The 17,679-nt window shown below is 47.0% G+C and overlaps 1 protein-coding gene across 16 annotated transcripts in view; it reads left to right on the forward strand.

Moving 5' to 3' along the window:
* The window catches only part of ARAP1 (ArfGAP with RhoGAP domain, ankyrin repeat and PH domain 1), a 720,258-nt gene that overhangs the window by 661,902 nt on the left and 40,677 nt on the right, over positions 1 to 17,679 (forward strand). For all 16 annotated transcript variants that reach the window (XM_069203774.1, XM_069203773.1, XM_069203771.1 and 13 more), the window contains 5 exons: positions 1,254 to 1,401; positions 4,480 to 4,566; positions 7,471 to 7,539; positions 10,305 to 10,422; positions 12,121 to 12,234. In XM_069203774.1, coding sequence (XP_069059875.1) covers positions 1,254 to 1,401; positions 4,480 to 4,566; positions 7,471 to 7,539; positions 10,305 to 10,422; positions 12,121 to 12,234 — 536 coding nt within the window. The remainder of the gene's footprint in view (positions 1 to 1,253; positions 1,402 to 4,479; positions 4,567 to 7,470; positions 7,540 to 10,304; positions 10,423 to 12,120; positions 12,235 to 17,679) is intronic.

The following is a 17,679-nucleotide window of genomic DNA, read 5'->3' on the forward strand; positions in this document are numbered from 1 at the left end:
TCTCTCTCTGGCCTGTGCCCCCTGCTGTTAGCTAGGTTTATGTTATATAACATATATGCATACAGAGATGGAAAAACCAAAGGAGACCACCTGCAGCTATCATGATGACCTCACTTTGTCACAGGCGTGCTGCGTGGGTCCCAGACATGCCGCCCCCTTCACTGGAGTGAGCATCTCTTAGGTCCTCTAGCAGCAGGAAAGATGAAAATGTTCAATGCAACACCTGAACCATAATCCTGCTCTTTGTAAACCTAGTGCCTGAATGGCAGGGTGGACCGCAAGGCACTTCGGAACTGCCTGAAGCAATGGGTCACAAGAGCCTCCAGTGGCTGTTCATGAAATAATTTGTATTCTTGCATTTACTCTCTATATGTAACTCTGTGGCTGTCCTTTTTGTCTTTTTCTTTGACTAAAATAAACTCTGCAACTTCAGCCTTTAAAAACTCCTTTAAAAACTTTGGCCCTCATTACAACTGTTGTTGGCTTCAGCCGCCCGCCAAGTTCGTAATGAGGGCCCTTGTCTGTCGCATCTTCCACGCAGAATAGCACTGGTTTTGAGACGAGCATTGTGATGGCCGCAGGTGTTTACCGACTAAGGTTTTCTCACTCACTATATGTAGACAGGGCCGGCTTTAGGGCGGTGTGAGTGGTGTGGCCGCACCGGTGCTGACCTCCGGGGGGCACTGTGTTTAGCAATCACTTACGAAACCTGCGATTTAAAAGCACCTACTGAAAAGTTCCTTGTGTGTCCAGCCTTCAGGGAAGCAATCAAAATATAAAGATACCTCTTGTGACTAATGTTCCAGCAAGGGAGAGAGATGGGAGTTTAGTCTTGGCAGCTTTGACTCTCCATAAAGTAGTGTAGAAGGTTAATGTCCCCACTGCAAAGAACAGAATGATATTTAGTGTGGATAGCTGAGTGGATTAGTAAAGCCAGCCTTTACAAGCGCTTTAAAATGAATGTATGTGAAAGGGAGGCTATGGAGAGATGAGTGGCACGTTTGCCGGGTGGTAGTGAGGGATCTGAGAAGGTGGTCATGGGGTGGGGGCACCAAAAACAGACTGTCTCACAGGGCGCCTCCGGCGCTAAAGCCGGCCCTGTATGTCGATCATCGACATTGAAGCTTCAGCCGCTCGATTGACCGACCATGATCCAATGCGCAGCTTATTGTCATTATTTTGTCATTATCAGAGTTCAAACTCCTGAAAAGCTTGAGAGCCAATCACTAATGAGCTTTCGTTCCCTCCTGCAGGGTACAGTGCTTCTCCAGCTCGAACCAAATGAACACTCACAATCTGGCCATCGTTTTCGGTCCAACGCTGTTCCAGACAGACGGCCAAGACAACAAGGCTGGCCAGGTCGTGGAGGATCTCATCAACTACTACGTGGAAATTTTCAGCGTAAGTTATTCTGACTCCCAAATCCCCACCTTTCTCCTTCGCTTCAAGTTTTCAATTCTGAGGGCAAAGCCTTACACTTGAGCAGAGGGAATTGTACGAAGGAGGTGAAAGATTGGTGAATGATGTCAAAGTAGCAGTGAGTGGGGGAAGAAGCCTTTCACAATCTCCCCTTTGATCCTGACTTGCCCTGGTGTCTTTGTTTTTCCCATTTCCCTACGAGTGGCTTTACTTGCAGTGCACTTTAGAAACTGGCGAATAGTTGTCTTTCTACAATAGGGGGCTGCACTTCTCGATGGCCTTTCACTTTTTGGCACTGAGGTGTTTCCAAGCCACTGGTGCAAACCTACCTCAGTGGTGTTTACCTGCAGTGGGCCACAGAGTAGGAATTAGCTCAACTCAACTTGTATCCTTGCTTAGGCAAAGACATCTGTTTGTTGCTGTGTGCTCGTGTTCAGTTTGAGTGTGTTGGTTCTTTTTGTGCAGCTGGATGTTTCGCCATCTTGCAGTGTCAACCACTTCATGAACTAACCCAAGTGCAGCAGTTGTTCCAGTTTAAGTTCTCCTTCTATGTTTAGGATTATCTCAAGTGTGCAAGTAGAAGTAAGTTTCCTCTTGTCGTGGATATAGGCATCTTTGGTGGCTTCTGTATCTTACAAGTATCTAGACAATGAGCAGGAATGAGGGGTGAAGACAGGAAAACCCCAAAATAGGGGCACAAAAGCAAGGGAGCATCTCCAATGTCTGTCTCACTTAACTACCTATTAATCTGTGGGGAGTAGCCATTCAAAAGAACTGTGGGTCGAGAAGGGGTGCGCTCCCGAGCTTCAAAGTGGCCCTTTGTGCCCTCTATCTCATTCTTAAAGTTCTGACCGACTACGAAACGATCCTTGGAATGCTGTAAGTGAGCCCGGTTATTCCCATCTACTCTCTTGGCTTTCCCCAACCCTCCATCTTATGCAGCACTTGGAAGTCTCAAATGCAAAATGGATCCCAATGTGTTATGGCCACCTCCGCCCCACACACACACACACGCATTCTCTTCACCAAAATAGTACACACACGCGAGATCCAAGTCCCACAAAAATGTGCGAAGGATCCATTTTCAGAGGACTGGCAGACCAATGAAATAGGATGAGGGAGGGTTGTAGGTGACTGTCCTTGCCATGCGCAAGTAGAAAGCCCTTCCGTCCGCCTACTACCAGCATTGCTGCACAGTCAGCCCTCTGTATCCTGGTGAACTGGTAGTAGTGATGCTCAGTAAATGAGGGTGGAAATGATGTGCCCTTCCTGACTCTGGATCTCAGTCTCTGTCACAGAAGGTACCTCCAGCTTACTTGCATGTTTATCGCGTGTGTTGAGACAGGCATCAAACATGCTACAGCTTGTCGTGGAGAATTTGAAATCAGTACACACGGTGTCCAGAGCCAGGAAGGGAACCTTTCTCCATCCCAACAAATGTTTAGTCAGTGCTTGCATTAACTAGTATAAAATTGACATAAGCATTGAAAACAAGGAGACCCTACCACTTACTAGGCCGAAGTTGCAACCCGAAAGGTATTTATAGCTTTCTTTCACTTGACGCTAAGTTTTATTTAATGTTGGCCCTTATGGCCTTTGCCATCCCTTGGGGGTGCTTTGTGTTGACTCGTCTCTTTGGAGATGTCCGTTCTCCCTCTAAAAAAATGAAAATAAATGATGGGATAGAATTTAGGGTACTTGTATCCAGGCTTTATTCTGATGTGCCACCATGGTGCCAAAACCATGTGGCAAGCAAAAGTTATCACCCTGAAATTGAGTCCTAGTTTTGGCATAAAAATGTGACGGCTGTTCAAAGTAGTTAATTCCACCACATCAAGTTCAGAAGCAGCGAGTTCCATACCTACTGTAGAAGTGTTCCCTTGGTGACCCAGTGTCTAGCTACTAGTGTCTAATCAGGGATATGGCTAAGTTCACCTCTATCTAGAGATTGCAAAAGGTCTCTTGTTTTGGGTTGGAGACACTTGAGGGGTATTGGGCTGGCTTCCACTACGTGGTTCCTTTCTTGTACGAGGCTGACTCAGGGTCTCTCACAGCAAACCAATGACACGCCATTAGCCATTGGCCACTGTAAGAACAATAGCTCAACATGCTTAAAAGGCTCTATTTCCCTAAACATAAAGGGAGCACAGTGGTTTAAAAAGTTCCTTTACCAGGGTGACTTCTAATATCTGGGGCCAGACCCATTTCTATGGGTTTGAAGACCGACTACTCCCTTATCTATCGTGAGCTTGAAAAGGGTGAGTACATGTACCCTAGGGACATGGGAAGAGATAAAGGCTATGCAGGTTCACTCTTCTCAGTGATGAAAATGAAGAAGGCAATCAGAAGTTTGATCCCTCATCCTCTTGGGCAGCTGGCCTGGGATGAGCGGGCAGGCTCACCTTCTTGAGTTTGTGCTCATGGTGGTCCATCCATTAGCCTAGGCCTTGTGACAGTCTCCCTTGGTATCACGTCACTGTTCTGGCAGGTGCATCCCAGTGGCTGCACAGGCTGTCGTATACTTAGGCTTTCTATGGTGAGGCAGAATGTTGCCAGGAGACAGAATGTTGCCAGGAATGTCTGGTTTATTTAAACACTTAAAGATTTCTGCAATCCTGGATGAGCCCTCTGTTGCTGGCCAGCATTTGTGTGCTTTGTCTTCACTGTCTACACTAAGACCATTTCTAACTATCTCAGGTGTGATGGGTACCAACCTACCCCTGGAGGTTCACTCTGCACCCTTGCACCTTTTGCCACGGGAGATGGCCAAAACACATGGACAAAAACATCAAGGTGATGGATGGAATGCTTGAATTAATCTCAGACACTGGCAGTCACTCTGAGCTGCATCCCCAACCATCTTTTTTCGCTCACTATGCCACCTCAGTTTGAACACAGCCATATGCAAGTCAGTCTTGACAATGCTAAGTTTTGGGCTGTGAGCAATAATGATGGCGCCCGTGTGAAGCCGTAGCCATCCGAATGGCTGCGGGGTTCAAGGGACCCATGGCTTGAACTCACAGCCTTGGTTTAATCTTTGCATGTTTCTTTCTTTGGTAGGTTGATGAACAAGAACTCAAGAAACAAAAGGATGAAATTGATGCCATAACCAAGATAAAGGAAGCATGTCAACCCATGAAAACCGGGGTAAAGTATGAGTTCTACACATGGCATGAGAGTAGTGCACCATGAAGGACATGTCATGTCATTCTTACTCATTATTAAAAGGACCCCTCTGATAGACTTATTCAGCAAAGAAACATACATATAACAGGTTCATATATATGGTTTTCTATGTTGAAAATGTGAGCCTGACTATAATGTCCTGTAACCTTGATTTTTTAAGTGAATTTCTATGTTTTTTTTAATTCTGTTTCCTAACTAGAACATCCCTGTAACCTTATTTTTTTCAGTGAATTTCTATGGTTTTTGTAACAATTTTCATTATTACTATATGTTAATCCAACGACTGCTGCAGATGGCCTTCGGCCGTGCACTGCACTGGTTGGCTGCAGGGCCGGGTCTATGCCAGGCCCTGCAGCCAACCCTTTTATAACCACACAACCTTGTGCTGCGCACGGCCTTCAGCCATGCATGGTGGGGTTGGCCTCAGGGACTGGCCTGGGGCCAGACCCTGCGACCAACACCCCCCCACCCACCTGCTGCGCACGGCCTTTGGCCATGCGCAGTGGGAGTTGGCCACAGGTCCATGTGGCCTGACTCCCCCTGAATTTTCTTTCTCTTGCTTCATACTTTAGTTGATTTTGACGCATAGCTTGGTCCTTCCTGTCACATAATTATATTGTCCCTTGGCATGCCATAGAGGGCACAGAGCTGGCAGATTGGGTTTTGTAAACTGCGGTTTACCAAGCATTATATAAACTTGGCAGACAATGTTCTGACAGCTTATGGGCACCATGGTAGGCAGAGTGCAGAAGATAATGGGCTCATTGAAGAGCTCAGTGCCGACAGATATTGGGCACGATTGTGAGCTTAGCGCTGCCAGGTTGTATTAAATAAAGTAAGGGACACACCAGACTGGTGATGGTAAAACAGTGGGTACGGTACAGGCAATCCTACCTCTAGGCCAGTGGTTCCCAACCTTTTGACTTCTGTGGACCCCCACTTTTTCATTACTGGAACACGGGGACCCCCAGCGAATAATGATTGGAAGCTCGGGACCCTCAGCTGAGTCATTACTGAAAGCTGGGGACCTAATCTGTTGATATTACTTAATTTTCTAAGCAGTCGAGGACCCCCTGAGGAAGCTTTGGGGACCCTCAGGTGTCCCCGGCCCACAGGTTGGGAACCACTGCTCTTGGCGATCAGGCCTGGTAAGGATTAACCTGTTGTAAACCATGTATCGATGAGTGGGAAACTGCATCCAAGATGTATGTGACCAGCACAAGCTCGCAGGTGTTCCCTTTATTTTGCAGGGCGACTCACCCCGGTGGGTAAACACACCCTCTAATCTTAAATTTGGGATTGTGGAAATTCCACAGCACTGCAGAAATTCCCACTTTGTATTGCTGTAGAATTCCAGCATTCATGTTTGTGAATCAGTCTTCAAAATGAACCCCCCTTACAAATAGCTGTTTTGTAGACCTAAGGTGAGCTTGAGTGTGCAAAATGCTTTGAGCACCAAGTCCTCTGTGCTCACTTCTGAAAGGACAAGGAGATAGGAAAAGGGCTAAGACGGGTGGAAGGCGCCTTGAGATCAATGCTTCTTAAAGATCTTCTCAGTAAGGGATAGGAATATCAGTGTGTGTGTGTGCAATGGAGGGTCTGTGACAGCCGGGCTGGGCTTCTAAAGGGTGGGCCAGCAGCAGGCGGGAGGTCCTGGGACAAGTGTCCCCATCAGCTCTGTTGGACACATCGTGCACAGGTATTCAGATCATCAAATTGAAGAAGTTAGAAGTTCACGCTAATATTGTGTCAAATTCTTCACCTCAGGAAGTACTGATACCAAATATTTGTGGTATCCACAAGGGGCAAAGTGCATTTAAACATTATCCCACTGTTCTGAACACATTTAAAATAGACAACTCTTTTGTAATAGGACCTGTATTATTCAGCACTATTTCAGTTTTCTGATCATATGATGGCGCAACCAGTTAGTTTTGTTTTGTTCTCATCTGGGACTTTTCTTCCTACATGGGGCACTGAGTTAGGCATCTTACCTAGATCTGGTGAGTGGAGTGAGTTTGCCCTTTATTGCATTCTCATTGTCTGAAATATATCTGCTAAAATTGGATTTACTTCCTGCAAAAGCTCATATGCTTAAACATATTTGATCGCTAGTAGTTGCACCACTGAGTAAGTTTCAGCAAGTGTCACCTGAAACTGTCCATCAGTGTCCCATGCACCATGAACACATGGCCAAACTTCAAGCAAAAGTATGCATGCCTTTGTAAAGGGCTTCATTGTTACATATGGGCCATCAGAGCAGATTACCACTTTGTAAAGCTAGTGTTTTTCCGGTGACATCATTCCCACCTATCAGCTTTAGTAGATATAACCGCAAGATTAATATGACACTGAAATGCGCTGTTTCATTACCATCTGTATCTCTGTGTGTACATTTTCAGGCATTTCATGTCCAGGTGCTGTGAATGGGCTAATTTGCAGATTTGAATACTCAGTGTGTTATTTTGCACAGTTACTATGGTACAGTAACACAACAGGTAGCCTCTAGTAGTTGGGAACAGCCTAGAAAATCTAGGTTCAGTTTGCAATGGGAGCAAAGTACAAACTCAACAGTGTCTTTAATAGTTGTGGAATTAAGAGAAATGTAATATATGTACAGAAGAAGGCTGTCAGCCCTTACAGTCCTCCCTCGCCACGCTAGCGACAGACGCAAGAGTCATCATTGATGCCAAGGATCTAAGGGCCTCCTAAGAGATCTTTCCTGAGCCGGGGTTGCCTCGTGGTCTAGTCCCAGGGCACTTGGGGCTGGCGGGAGGAGCTTCCTAGCCCAAGGACATTCAGCATGTGGACTCTGCACCTGGGACATGGCTTGTCCAATGACCTTGTCTTTGCTTTCTCTTGCAGTATGGTGGGGACTTCATTTGTGCTGTGTCCTTCGAGGAGAAGTCAGAGGACAAGGATCAGAACATTAAGGTACAGCAGAGGAAGACGCACCGAGGGGTCTGTGCACAATCACCTCAGACAGCTTCTTTATTTTCAGGCCATAAAAGTTCTCAAGGGGGTCACTTCAGCACTCTCTTGACACTCGGTGAGCAATAGGTGTCTGCCTGCCAGGTGTCCAGGTCTGTGAGCCAGCTTTCCAGAAGTGTTCTGTGGAGCTGAAACATCAGCTGTGCTCAGTGCTTAATTTGTAAATGAAAACGTGCCGGTGCCCAAAGCTCGCCTCTGAAACACGCGGCTGCTGCATTAATACAGGAGCACGGAATACTGAGGCAGCGTGATCTTGAAGTTATCTCAGGCCTCTTAAATCCATTTGCAGCCACTCCCTGCCCCCTCAGCTCACTCTTGCAGCTTTCTGCTTTCTCCCTTTGTGACACTTTCGTTTTTTCTCTTCCTCCGTCTTTCCCATGTGTCTTTTGCTCGCTTGAGGCAGAAAAATAAACCCCGGCCCCAAAAATAAGTGCCGGGGCTCCGCACCGGAAACAGCAAGCACAAATGAAGCACTGGCTGTACTCCCAATGCTTCTGCACCCCAACCACAAGGGCAGGCAGAATCCAGTGCTTATGACCATGAGCAAGTGAAAATGTATTTTACAAAACGTATTATTAATGTTCTGCAACATTATAAAATGTAAAAATCGTGGCACCTTTTGAGGTTTTTTTTTGCAACTCAGTATATGCCATTAAATTTAAACTCTATTTCCCCTTATCTCATAATATTTATAAACTGTTTCTGTTTGCATAAATGAAAAATATTACAGACGTGTCCATGCACAACCGCGTTCTGTATTGCAAACAGATATACTCTGAAAGTCACGCCAGTCAAAAACCTTGGCACCGTGACGTGTGAGCCAAAGTGCATTAGCATTCACTGACACTAGACTGGTCCCTTCCTGTAGACATTTGACTTATGCCTATGGGGGCACTTTAATGTTCACACCTACTGTTATTTGGAAACGACTGTGCGCGCGCTGGTCGTCCACCCTGGCACGCAGGTCTGGCATGGACCATTTTGGCCTCAGTGAGCCTGGTAATTCTAGTCTGTTTTCTCTAGTGCAGCTGTAAGTTTTTCCACGCAGTGAAGTATGGTTGCATGCTACATCCTAGAGATGCATGTAACACTTGCTGAGCCAGCAGACGACCACTCAGGCCACTTCCATAAGCCAACATTTGGCACCTGCCGCGCATGCGCAACAGACATTTACCAGACTCACACGCGGGTCCCTAGTCTACACTCCATGATCTGTACATTACAAGCAGCTGCAATATATGCAACTACACAAGAACAATTATAAAGTTTTTCTTAAATATTAATACCTATAATTTCGTAAATGCGAATCAGGTTTTGAAAATGCGTTTTGATCTTTGAAGATTAATTTAGCAAATATCAAGCCAAAAGATGTGTTTTTTGTACATTCAGAGCCAGAGAGTTTCAATCTTCAGTAGCGTTCTGATGTGTTTATTCACATTCCCGTGGAATACTGAAACCTTTCAAAGTTATGCAAATACGTATTATGTGGACATTAATTTCAGGCAGCGTTAAGGGACACATTATGTGGAATTCGAACACGTATTCAGGTATGAAAATGAACTGTGTGTGACAGAGGTGCAACTTTCATTTAGAGGGTTACCAAGCCTAAACTTGGTGAGTCGGTTTGGATGTGAAAAACTTGGGCTCGTGCAGCTGCCTGTAAACCCACCGAAGTCCCTTGTCTCAAACATTCAAGCGGCTGGTCATTTCAAGAAGCAAACAGTGTTAAAAGCCCATTCAGAAGGATGATGGCTGCAAAGTTTATTACACTAAAATAATGTGCATGCCACAGACCTTTTCACATGATACCCAAACCATCCTCATGTACCTTCTCTCAAAGCTTAATTTGAGCCGGTGGTTTCCAGTGCGGGGCACTGGCACTTATTTTTGAGGACCTGCGCTTATGTTTCTGCCTCAAACATTTCCTGCGAACAAAACACACATATGGGAAAGACGGAGGAAGAAAAAAATGAAAAATACATCACAAAGGGGGAAAGCAAAAAGCTGCGAGAGTGAATTGAAGGGGCAGGGAGTGTCTGTAAATGGATTAAAGAGGCCCGCGATGGCCTCAGGAGTAAGCTGCCTCAGTATTTAGTGCTCTCATATTTAATTGCAGCCGCTGCATGTTTCAGAGGGAGCTTTGGGCATCATCACGTTTTTATTTACAAATTAAGCACTGTCTTCTCTCCTGCCAAATATGATATTGGCAAGAAAAAGTTCTAAAACCTCCAAAGGACATATTTATGCAGTCCCTTTTTTTGCAACAGGCTAGTGTTTTTTGTGTATTTTGTGTTCTAGGATTTTTTGGAGGTACCATAATATAATGTTTTTCAGCTTTCCACTGGAAAAAAAGTAAATAGTTCACAATTGTATTTTTAATGAGAGTACTTTCTTCATCACCATCCATGCTTGGCGAGGAGCATGTATCTCCACGTAGGACTATAGATACGGTTAGGTCTTTCTAAGGTTGCAAACAACTGTATTTCTGGCATCAAATGCTTCCCAAATTTCAAACAAATCAGCGTTCCTAAAATAACACGGGCACTTGCATAGTAAAACGCGCATTATGAGATCTGAGCGCAGTGGCTTGCAGTGTGGGAGGGACCAGCGTGGAGGGTGGTACTGGGAGGAGTCTGCTGGAACGCTTGCGGAGTCTGGCCAATTGTCACGAAGATGTTTTTGACGCGCGTCCCGCTACCTGTGTTTAGATTCCGGCCACCATGACAGCCGAGCAGCTTACCTTCGAGGTCCTGGAGCGGAGGCAGGTTCAACGGAGGGAGAAGGACTGCTGGAGCTGCTTCGAAGTGAACGTGAGAGAGGAGACGGGTGAGATGTGGAAGATGTAACCTGTGAAGCTTCGCTGTGTTCTCATGGCTTGCTTAGTGGTGACATTGTCCCCGTCAGTTCATGGTATCGCTGCTGCCACTTGAGTAAGAGCTTAGGCTCAGGAGCATCCATCCAGTCATACTTCTTCAGTAGTGACACCATGCTCTAGAAAAATAGGGATACATGCAGGGCCATCATCCCACCAGTGACCACACACCCATGGCCATTCCCACATGAAGTTAATAACTCCTGTGCTGCTTCCAGGCCAGCCTCAGTTCATCCCAAGCTACCCTGAGGACATCAGCAAAATCATATCTTCACTCAAAAAGGCATCCACTGGAACAGCAGTGCACCAGGAGTGAACCTTGACTTCCAGTGCTCATAACTATCATTAAAAGCCTCATAGATACCTTGCTTTCTCTAGCACTCGCGAGCATTAGTTTTGAGTATGCAAAGGCCATTCCACCTCTAAGGGAGCCAAGTGCTGATCCTGAGATATGATCCATTGCACTCCATCTCTGGCTTCTCCTGTGTAGTAAGTATTTGGAAACCCAAGTAATCATTACATCCGTTCACACATCTGCTGTCCCTTAATATCATAAGTGGCTTCCAGCCTGTTTCCCTCCTGTGATGCAGGACACTTTCGAACACTCAAGAAGTGCAAATTGACCCCTGTGGCCAAGATTGAGCACCACTACCCTAAATTCAGCTTGCTTCCATCCCCATCAGTTAAGCAACAAGATTTGTAAAGCGTGACTAATCCCCCACGAGGGTATCCACAAACGCTTACAGGTCTCAGTGGCTCATTCAAATAGCCAGGTCTTGAGGGCTCTACGGAATTCCGGATGAGAGCTGATGGTCTGGAGATGCTTGGGGAGGAACATCCATGTGTCGCTCAACTGTGGCTCAGCTGCTGCTGTGAGAGAAAATGTCCTTGCTTGGTTAACCGCCTTCCTGTCCGACCTGATCCAGCAGGTTAAACTGTAGCGCTGGTCACCCTTCATCTTCATCGGATGTGGTGTCCCTCAAGGCAAATGGTTCTTGGTAAACCTTTTCATTATCTGAATTTCCCAGCTGACCGATATCTTAGCATCTCACAACATCATGCCCTGTATGAGTGCAGATGGTACCCAGCTCTGCCCCAAGAACGAAGAGAATTCTGAAGTCTGCAGCCAAATGATGAACTGCCTGAAAATTTTAGGAGCTGGAGGCAAGGAAACCGGAAGTTTCCCATTAGCCAGAAAACCGAACTCCTATTTATCTGATCTCTTGACCCTTCACATCTTCTAGTCTCATGGCCAGATGTCTTATGAAGTCTACTAAAACTTCTGAAAAGGTCATTCACGCTTGAGATTCTCTTTGATAGGCCACATCCCATGGAGGTATCCTCGGAAAGTTGAGCCACCCACTTTCAGAGAAGCCTTTGGTGCATTCTGGCCATGGCCTGTAGCTATAGTTGAGTCTTGCCTGGAAGCTCTTCTAGGCACCCTACCCAGCAAGGAAGTGAGATCAGTGGATGGGCAGCTCGGTGCAGTGACGTGGATGATTTAGCCTTTGTCATGTTACTTGGATTGTAGCATCCTCCCTGTTTTTGACAGGTTCATCTCCCTCCTTCTGGTCTGGGGTACTATCCTCATCTCCATGTGTAACCCAGGGAAGAAGGATCCTCATGTACCTTGTGCTTTCATTCCCCCACAGAGCGGCCACTGCACTACTGTGAGAAAGTCCTCCCCATCTACCAGTCGCTGGGCACGGATGGCTACCTGGTGGTGAAGAAGAATTTATCCATGGAGACCATGCTCATCTACCTCGGTAAGTGATGACAAGCGTGCAGTTTGTCCCAATGTGATGGTTTGTGTGTAGTGATGCTGCTTCAGGTTGTCCATCGTCATCTTCAAGGAGCTCAAGCAATATGTTCCCTACACAGTGGTGGCTTGCTGCATGGCTTCATCCAGAGATGGATTCGCTGGATGATGTTTCCATGGTTACCAAATGTGTTTTCAGCTTTATGTGCAAATTAATAACCATCTAGGGTTGGGAAACCAGAATTGCATGGGGTAAGGTCTCAGCAGCCCACTGTGTTTCCTTAAGCTTTGGAGAACTAGACTTCGGTCATTTACTGGACATTGGCAGGTGTGTGAAAAGTTGAGCCAGCACAGTTTGTGGAAGATTTTCATAGGACGATTTCAGATGAACATGTAGCGGACTGATGGATGCACATAGTTGACAGGGAATGAATCGGACAGTAGGAAGCCCTGTTCCTGCCTAGTATTGAGCGGAGAAAGGCTGTAGCAGGCAGGGGAAATAACTGGACTGCAAACCTTGGAGTGTGGGACGTTCTTTGGAAACCACAGAGCAGCAGAAAACCAATCATGCCTGCTACAGAGCTGCTTACCTCCACATTCCAATGTTGTCTTTCAGTTTCTGGCTGTTTCATTTAGATCGAAACACGCTCGGTAGGTGGAATGTTCTAATGGAATTATAGCCTTCCTGTCACAGACTAGGCTGGTCGTTAAAGGCCCTCCTGTGACTCAAGCTTCCCAGTGATGCAGAGGGTATTACCATCCACTGCAACCCACTGCAGTGGCCTGTCATTCTATACTATATCAGTTTCTTGCATCTGTCAGGACTGTGCACTAGCGAATGAAAGTCACATTATTATCTCTTGGTTGCCTTCCGCTGTGAGTGTATGTTGCTTCCTTAGGACTGAGAGGGGAGGGCTGTCCCGGTGCCATTTATGTCACCATCAAAAGGGCCGTCTGCATCTCCAACATTCACCAGTAACTGGCGTTATTGGTGGTGGATTTGTTTTCAGCTGTCAGCTTATGGTTATGATCTACTGTGACGTCATTCATTCCACTGTGGCGTCATTCATTCCACTGTGGCGTCATTCATTCTACTGTGACGTAATTCATGCGATGGCCCCATTAAAGAGAGCAGCCTGGCATAGATCACATACGACGGTAGTTTAGTGTTTGATAAACGTGCACAAAAAGGTTTAAGGGGATGTTCTGTGTTTATCTTACATCCTGTAATCCTTGCATTTAGACTTCTACGTAAGAATTGTCTTGTAAAGTTTTGTGCAACAAATGAGCAAATTGGGCAATAAAGAGGTGAGTTGCACTAAGTGCTTAGAGATGAGAGGGCGGTCTGGGGGTTGGACCGGAGGACTGCTCACATGGTAACATTCAGGGTGGCTTTAGCACAGCATATCTGGGGTAGTGCCCCCACCCCCCTTTCCTGTACCTGTCCAAGGCACTGCGCTGCTTTAGGGTCCCTGCTTCCTGGGGACCAGAGCTTCAAACGTGACTATGAGCGGGCAGGTACTTGTTGGCCCAGAGCTCCTACGTGCCCCTGAGAAGTGCTGGCACTCTTCCATTAAAGGTATTGCACCCGCGCTGAGAAGTGCTGGCACTCTTCCATTAAAGGTATTCCCCCCGCGCTGAGAAGTGCCGGCACTCTTCCATTAAAGGTATTCCCCCCGCGCTGAGAAGTGCCGGCACTCTTCCATTAAAGGTATTCCCCCCGCGCTGAGAAGTGCTGGCACTCTTCCATTAAAGGTATTCCTCCGCGCTTAGAAGTGCTGGCACTCTTCCATTAAAGGTATTCCCCCTGCGCTGAGAAGTGGCAGCATTCTTCCATTAAAGGTATTCCCCCCGCGCAGAGAAGTGCTGGCACTCTTCCATTAAAGGTATTCCTCCGCGCTGAGAAGTGCTGGCACTCTTCCATTAAAGGTATTCCTCCGCGCTGAGAAGTGCTGGCACTCTTCCATTAAAGGTATTCCCCCCGCGCTGAGAAGTGCTGGCACTCTTCCATTAAAGGTATTCCCCCCGCGCTGAGAAGTGCCAGCACTCTTCCATTAAAGGTATTCCCCCTCGCTGAGAAGTGCTGGCACTCTTCCATTAAAGGTATTCCCCCCGCGCTGAGAAGTGCTGGTACCCTCCCTTTCAAAATTAAAGAAGTGCACATCAGTGGTTAAGTTCTCAAAGAGTAGGTGCTGGCGCCCAAAGTTTGGTTCTGAAGCCCCTTGCTAGCGCCATTGATCGTGGGGATGCTGATCACAAAAGCTGCGTTGTCTTCATTACATCCCATGCCTCTTTAATCCATCACCAGACATCACCTGCTTCTTTATCTACCTATTAAGTGTTATTTTTAGGGTTGAGCCTGTGAATGCACGGGCTAGCGCATGCGTCTCTCGCTTGCAAGAATCTGTTCTGTTCCGTAAAGGGCTTGAAGTCTGCCTGTAGCTCACCATTTGTTGGTTTGCATGGCACTCTTCTTTACAGCCTCGTAATTGCTCAAGGCACGTCTGGCATCACTTCCTTTCCTCTGTGTGGAGCATGGATCAAGCACTAATTAATTTTAACTTAATTAGTGCCCGTCCGCTGCACCCGACGTGATCGAGGTACTATTTGTTGTTTTTAACTTCCAATGCCCCCCAAACAGAAGGCTTGTGACTGGCAAAAACAATCCCAGCAGGAACAAAATTGCAAAGTTTTATTTTTTAAAGCTAAGTTTCTGTTATTTTGCCAAGTCATCATTTCTCTGTTTCTTCTCATGTTTTCTTTTGTTTTTGTTTGGGGCCGCTGTTGTCAAAAGATGACAATTAACTTGTTCAAAATATGCAAGACCTATTGCATTGCAAACAGGGCTGGCTTTAGAGCGGTGTGGCCTCACCAGGTGCCGACCTTGATTGGGAGAGCTGACCTCAGTGGAGGCTGTGTTTAGCAATGACTTACAAAACTTGCCATTTAAAAGCACCTTTGTGCATCCAGCCTTCAGGAAACAATCAAAATGTCAAGATACCTCTTGAGATTATTGTTCCTGCTAGGGAGAGAGATAGGAGTTTTGTCTAGCGGCAGCTTTGACTCGCTGTAAAGTAGCATAGAGGATAAATATACCTGATGCAAAGAACAGAACAATATTTTATGTCTATAGCTGAGTGGATTAGTAAAGCCAGCCTTTACAAGCACTTTAATACAAGCAAATGTATGTGAAAGGGGGGCTATGGAGAGATGAGGGGCACATTTGCTGGGTGGTAATGAGTGATTCCGAGGTGGTCATGGGGTGGGGGAGCGCCAAAAAAGACTGTCGCACAAGGTGCCACCAGCGCCAAAGCCGGCCCTGATTGCAAATGGTTGTTTGATTCCTGCATTCTCCCTTTGCCACAGTTTTCCGACTTTATCTTCCTCCTTGTTTGCCCCTTTTGTGTTTCTTGCTCTCTTGCTTCCGGATCAGAGTTTGCTGAGGAAAAATAAGTGCCTGTGGGCCACACCTGCAAACACCGGCTGAACTCAAGCACTGGTGCAGGTACATTTAAAGTACTGCTTTGGGCGTGCTCCTTGGAATTGCAGGGTCCTTTGTTATTGCTGCTGGTGAAAAAGGTGAAGCCAGACACAGCCGTTAATCCCTGACCCACCGTCACAGTCGTAGTCCTCTAGAGTTTAGGATCTGAATTAAAGTGCATTGAGTCAAAACAGGTGCGTGCAACCCGGTGATCTGTATTTCGTTCATTAACAGGGGTGTTATAGTTTGTGTTACTAGGTGAAAGAAGTCATTGTTCTCTAAAGTTCAGCCTGCAGTTCCCCTCCTTTAATGCTAGATGTCGCTCTTGCATTACTAACACTTCTTTATGTTTGCCTAAGGACACATCCGCAGTCAGTGGAGACTTTGAAACCCTAAACTGGTGCCTGCAGAAGTAATAATTCTGAATGTGCAGCATTACTGCGGTTCTGTATATCAGGGGGTAGCTACCCGAGTAGGACAGCTGCTTCCCCCAGAGTCTGTCCCGTGGCGTAACAAAGGCACCCCGTTATGCGGGGGGGGGAGGGGGGGGCTACAGGGCCCCACCTCAGGACAGTACACTGTGCACCGGCTACAGGCACCTGACTTTTGTCCGGGGGGGGGATACTTTGCGGGGGGGGGGGGGGGGGGGTGCACTTTCCATTACGCCACTGAGTCTGTCGTTGCTGGATCGCTCGCTGCTGGTGGTTGGGTGAGGTTGTGGTATGGGGATGGATGGTTGAGATCACTGCCTGAGAACACTTTGCACACGGCCCCTTAAAATACTGCCACCCGCGGAGAGATATGTACGACTGTCCGCAGGATTGAGGCTATTGACCGAAAACACTTTGAACACATTTCTTCAGTACTGCCTCTCGCGCAGGAGTACACACAAGCAACCATCCATAGGGTCGGGGCATTGCCTGAGAACAACGTACACACAGCCCCTTTAAGCGCAGTCCCCTGCGCAGGGAGATGCAGAACCGCCCGTACGACTCAAGCATCGTCTTACAACAATTTACACACAGTCCCTTTAAGTGCAGCCACCTGCGCAGGGATATGCAGACCACCCGTGCGATGAAGGCATCGCCTTAGAACAATTTACACACAGTCCCTTTAAGTGCAGCCACCTGCGCAGGGATATGCAGACCACCCGTACGATGAAGGCATTGCCTTAGAACAATTTACACACAGACACTTCAGTTGCATCTCCAGGGTTGGAGAACCTCGCGTAGGGTTGAGGGCGTTGTCTGAGAATAATTTACACTCGCTCCCTTAAAGTGCAGCCACCTGCACAAGGACCAGGAGGGGTTGAGCTCACTATGGACAGGGACGTACAGAAACTCCCATAAGCTTGAGGGCGTTATCCGAGGGCACTTTACCCAGGTGTGCAGGCTCTTCGCACTTTTTATTTTCTGGACTAAAAAAGCAAAACACTGCCAGTCCCCTCCCCGGTTTTTGCATCTACAAAATGGGCTGTGGAATTCTTAGCGGAATGCAACATTTCGCTTCTGGTTCAGCCGTTCGCAGATCCCGCTGTGACGCGCCCTCAGCTTCAGAAACGTGTAAAAATCATGGAATGGAATGAAACGGAACAGATTCGCAAAATGGATACAGATTTGGGGCCATATGTACGAACACATTTTCCCATCGACACAGAATGGGAAAAACCCTTTGCTACATCTGGCCCCTGGTTCCATGTGCAGAATCCAAGCACCGAGCGGTCCGGGCCAAGATGTGAACGAATCTCCATAACGTGCTTAAGGATTTCTGCCTGTAGGTTAACCAACTGCACTATGTTTGGTTGGTCTCCATCCATAACATTGCACTTTGGTTGCGGAAACACCCAGTGGGCTTCGGGTGGTCTGCGTAGGCGCCTGTTGGAGGGAGGTGGGGGGGTGGGCAGCAGGGTGAGCAGATATATAACGTGTTTATGAGGCACTGGACCGCAGAACTAAAGACCACTTTCCTAGT

The sequence above is a fragment of the Pleurodeles waltl genome, chromosome 8, assembly GCF_031143425.1.
Source record: "Pleurodeles waltl isolate 20211129_DDA chromosome 8, aPleWal1.hap1.20221129, whole genome shotgun sequence".
NCBI lineage: Eukaryota > Metazoa > Chordata > Amphibia > Caudata > Salamandridae > Pleurodeles > Pleurodeles waltl.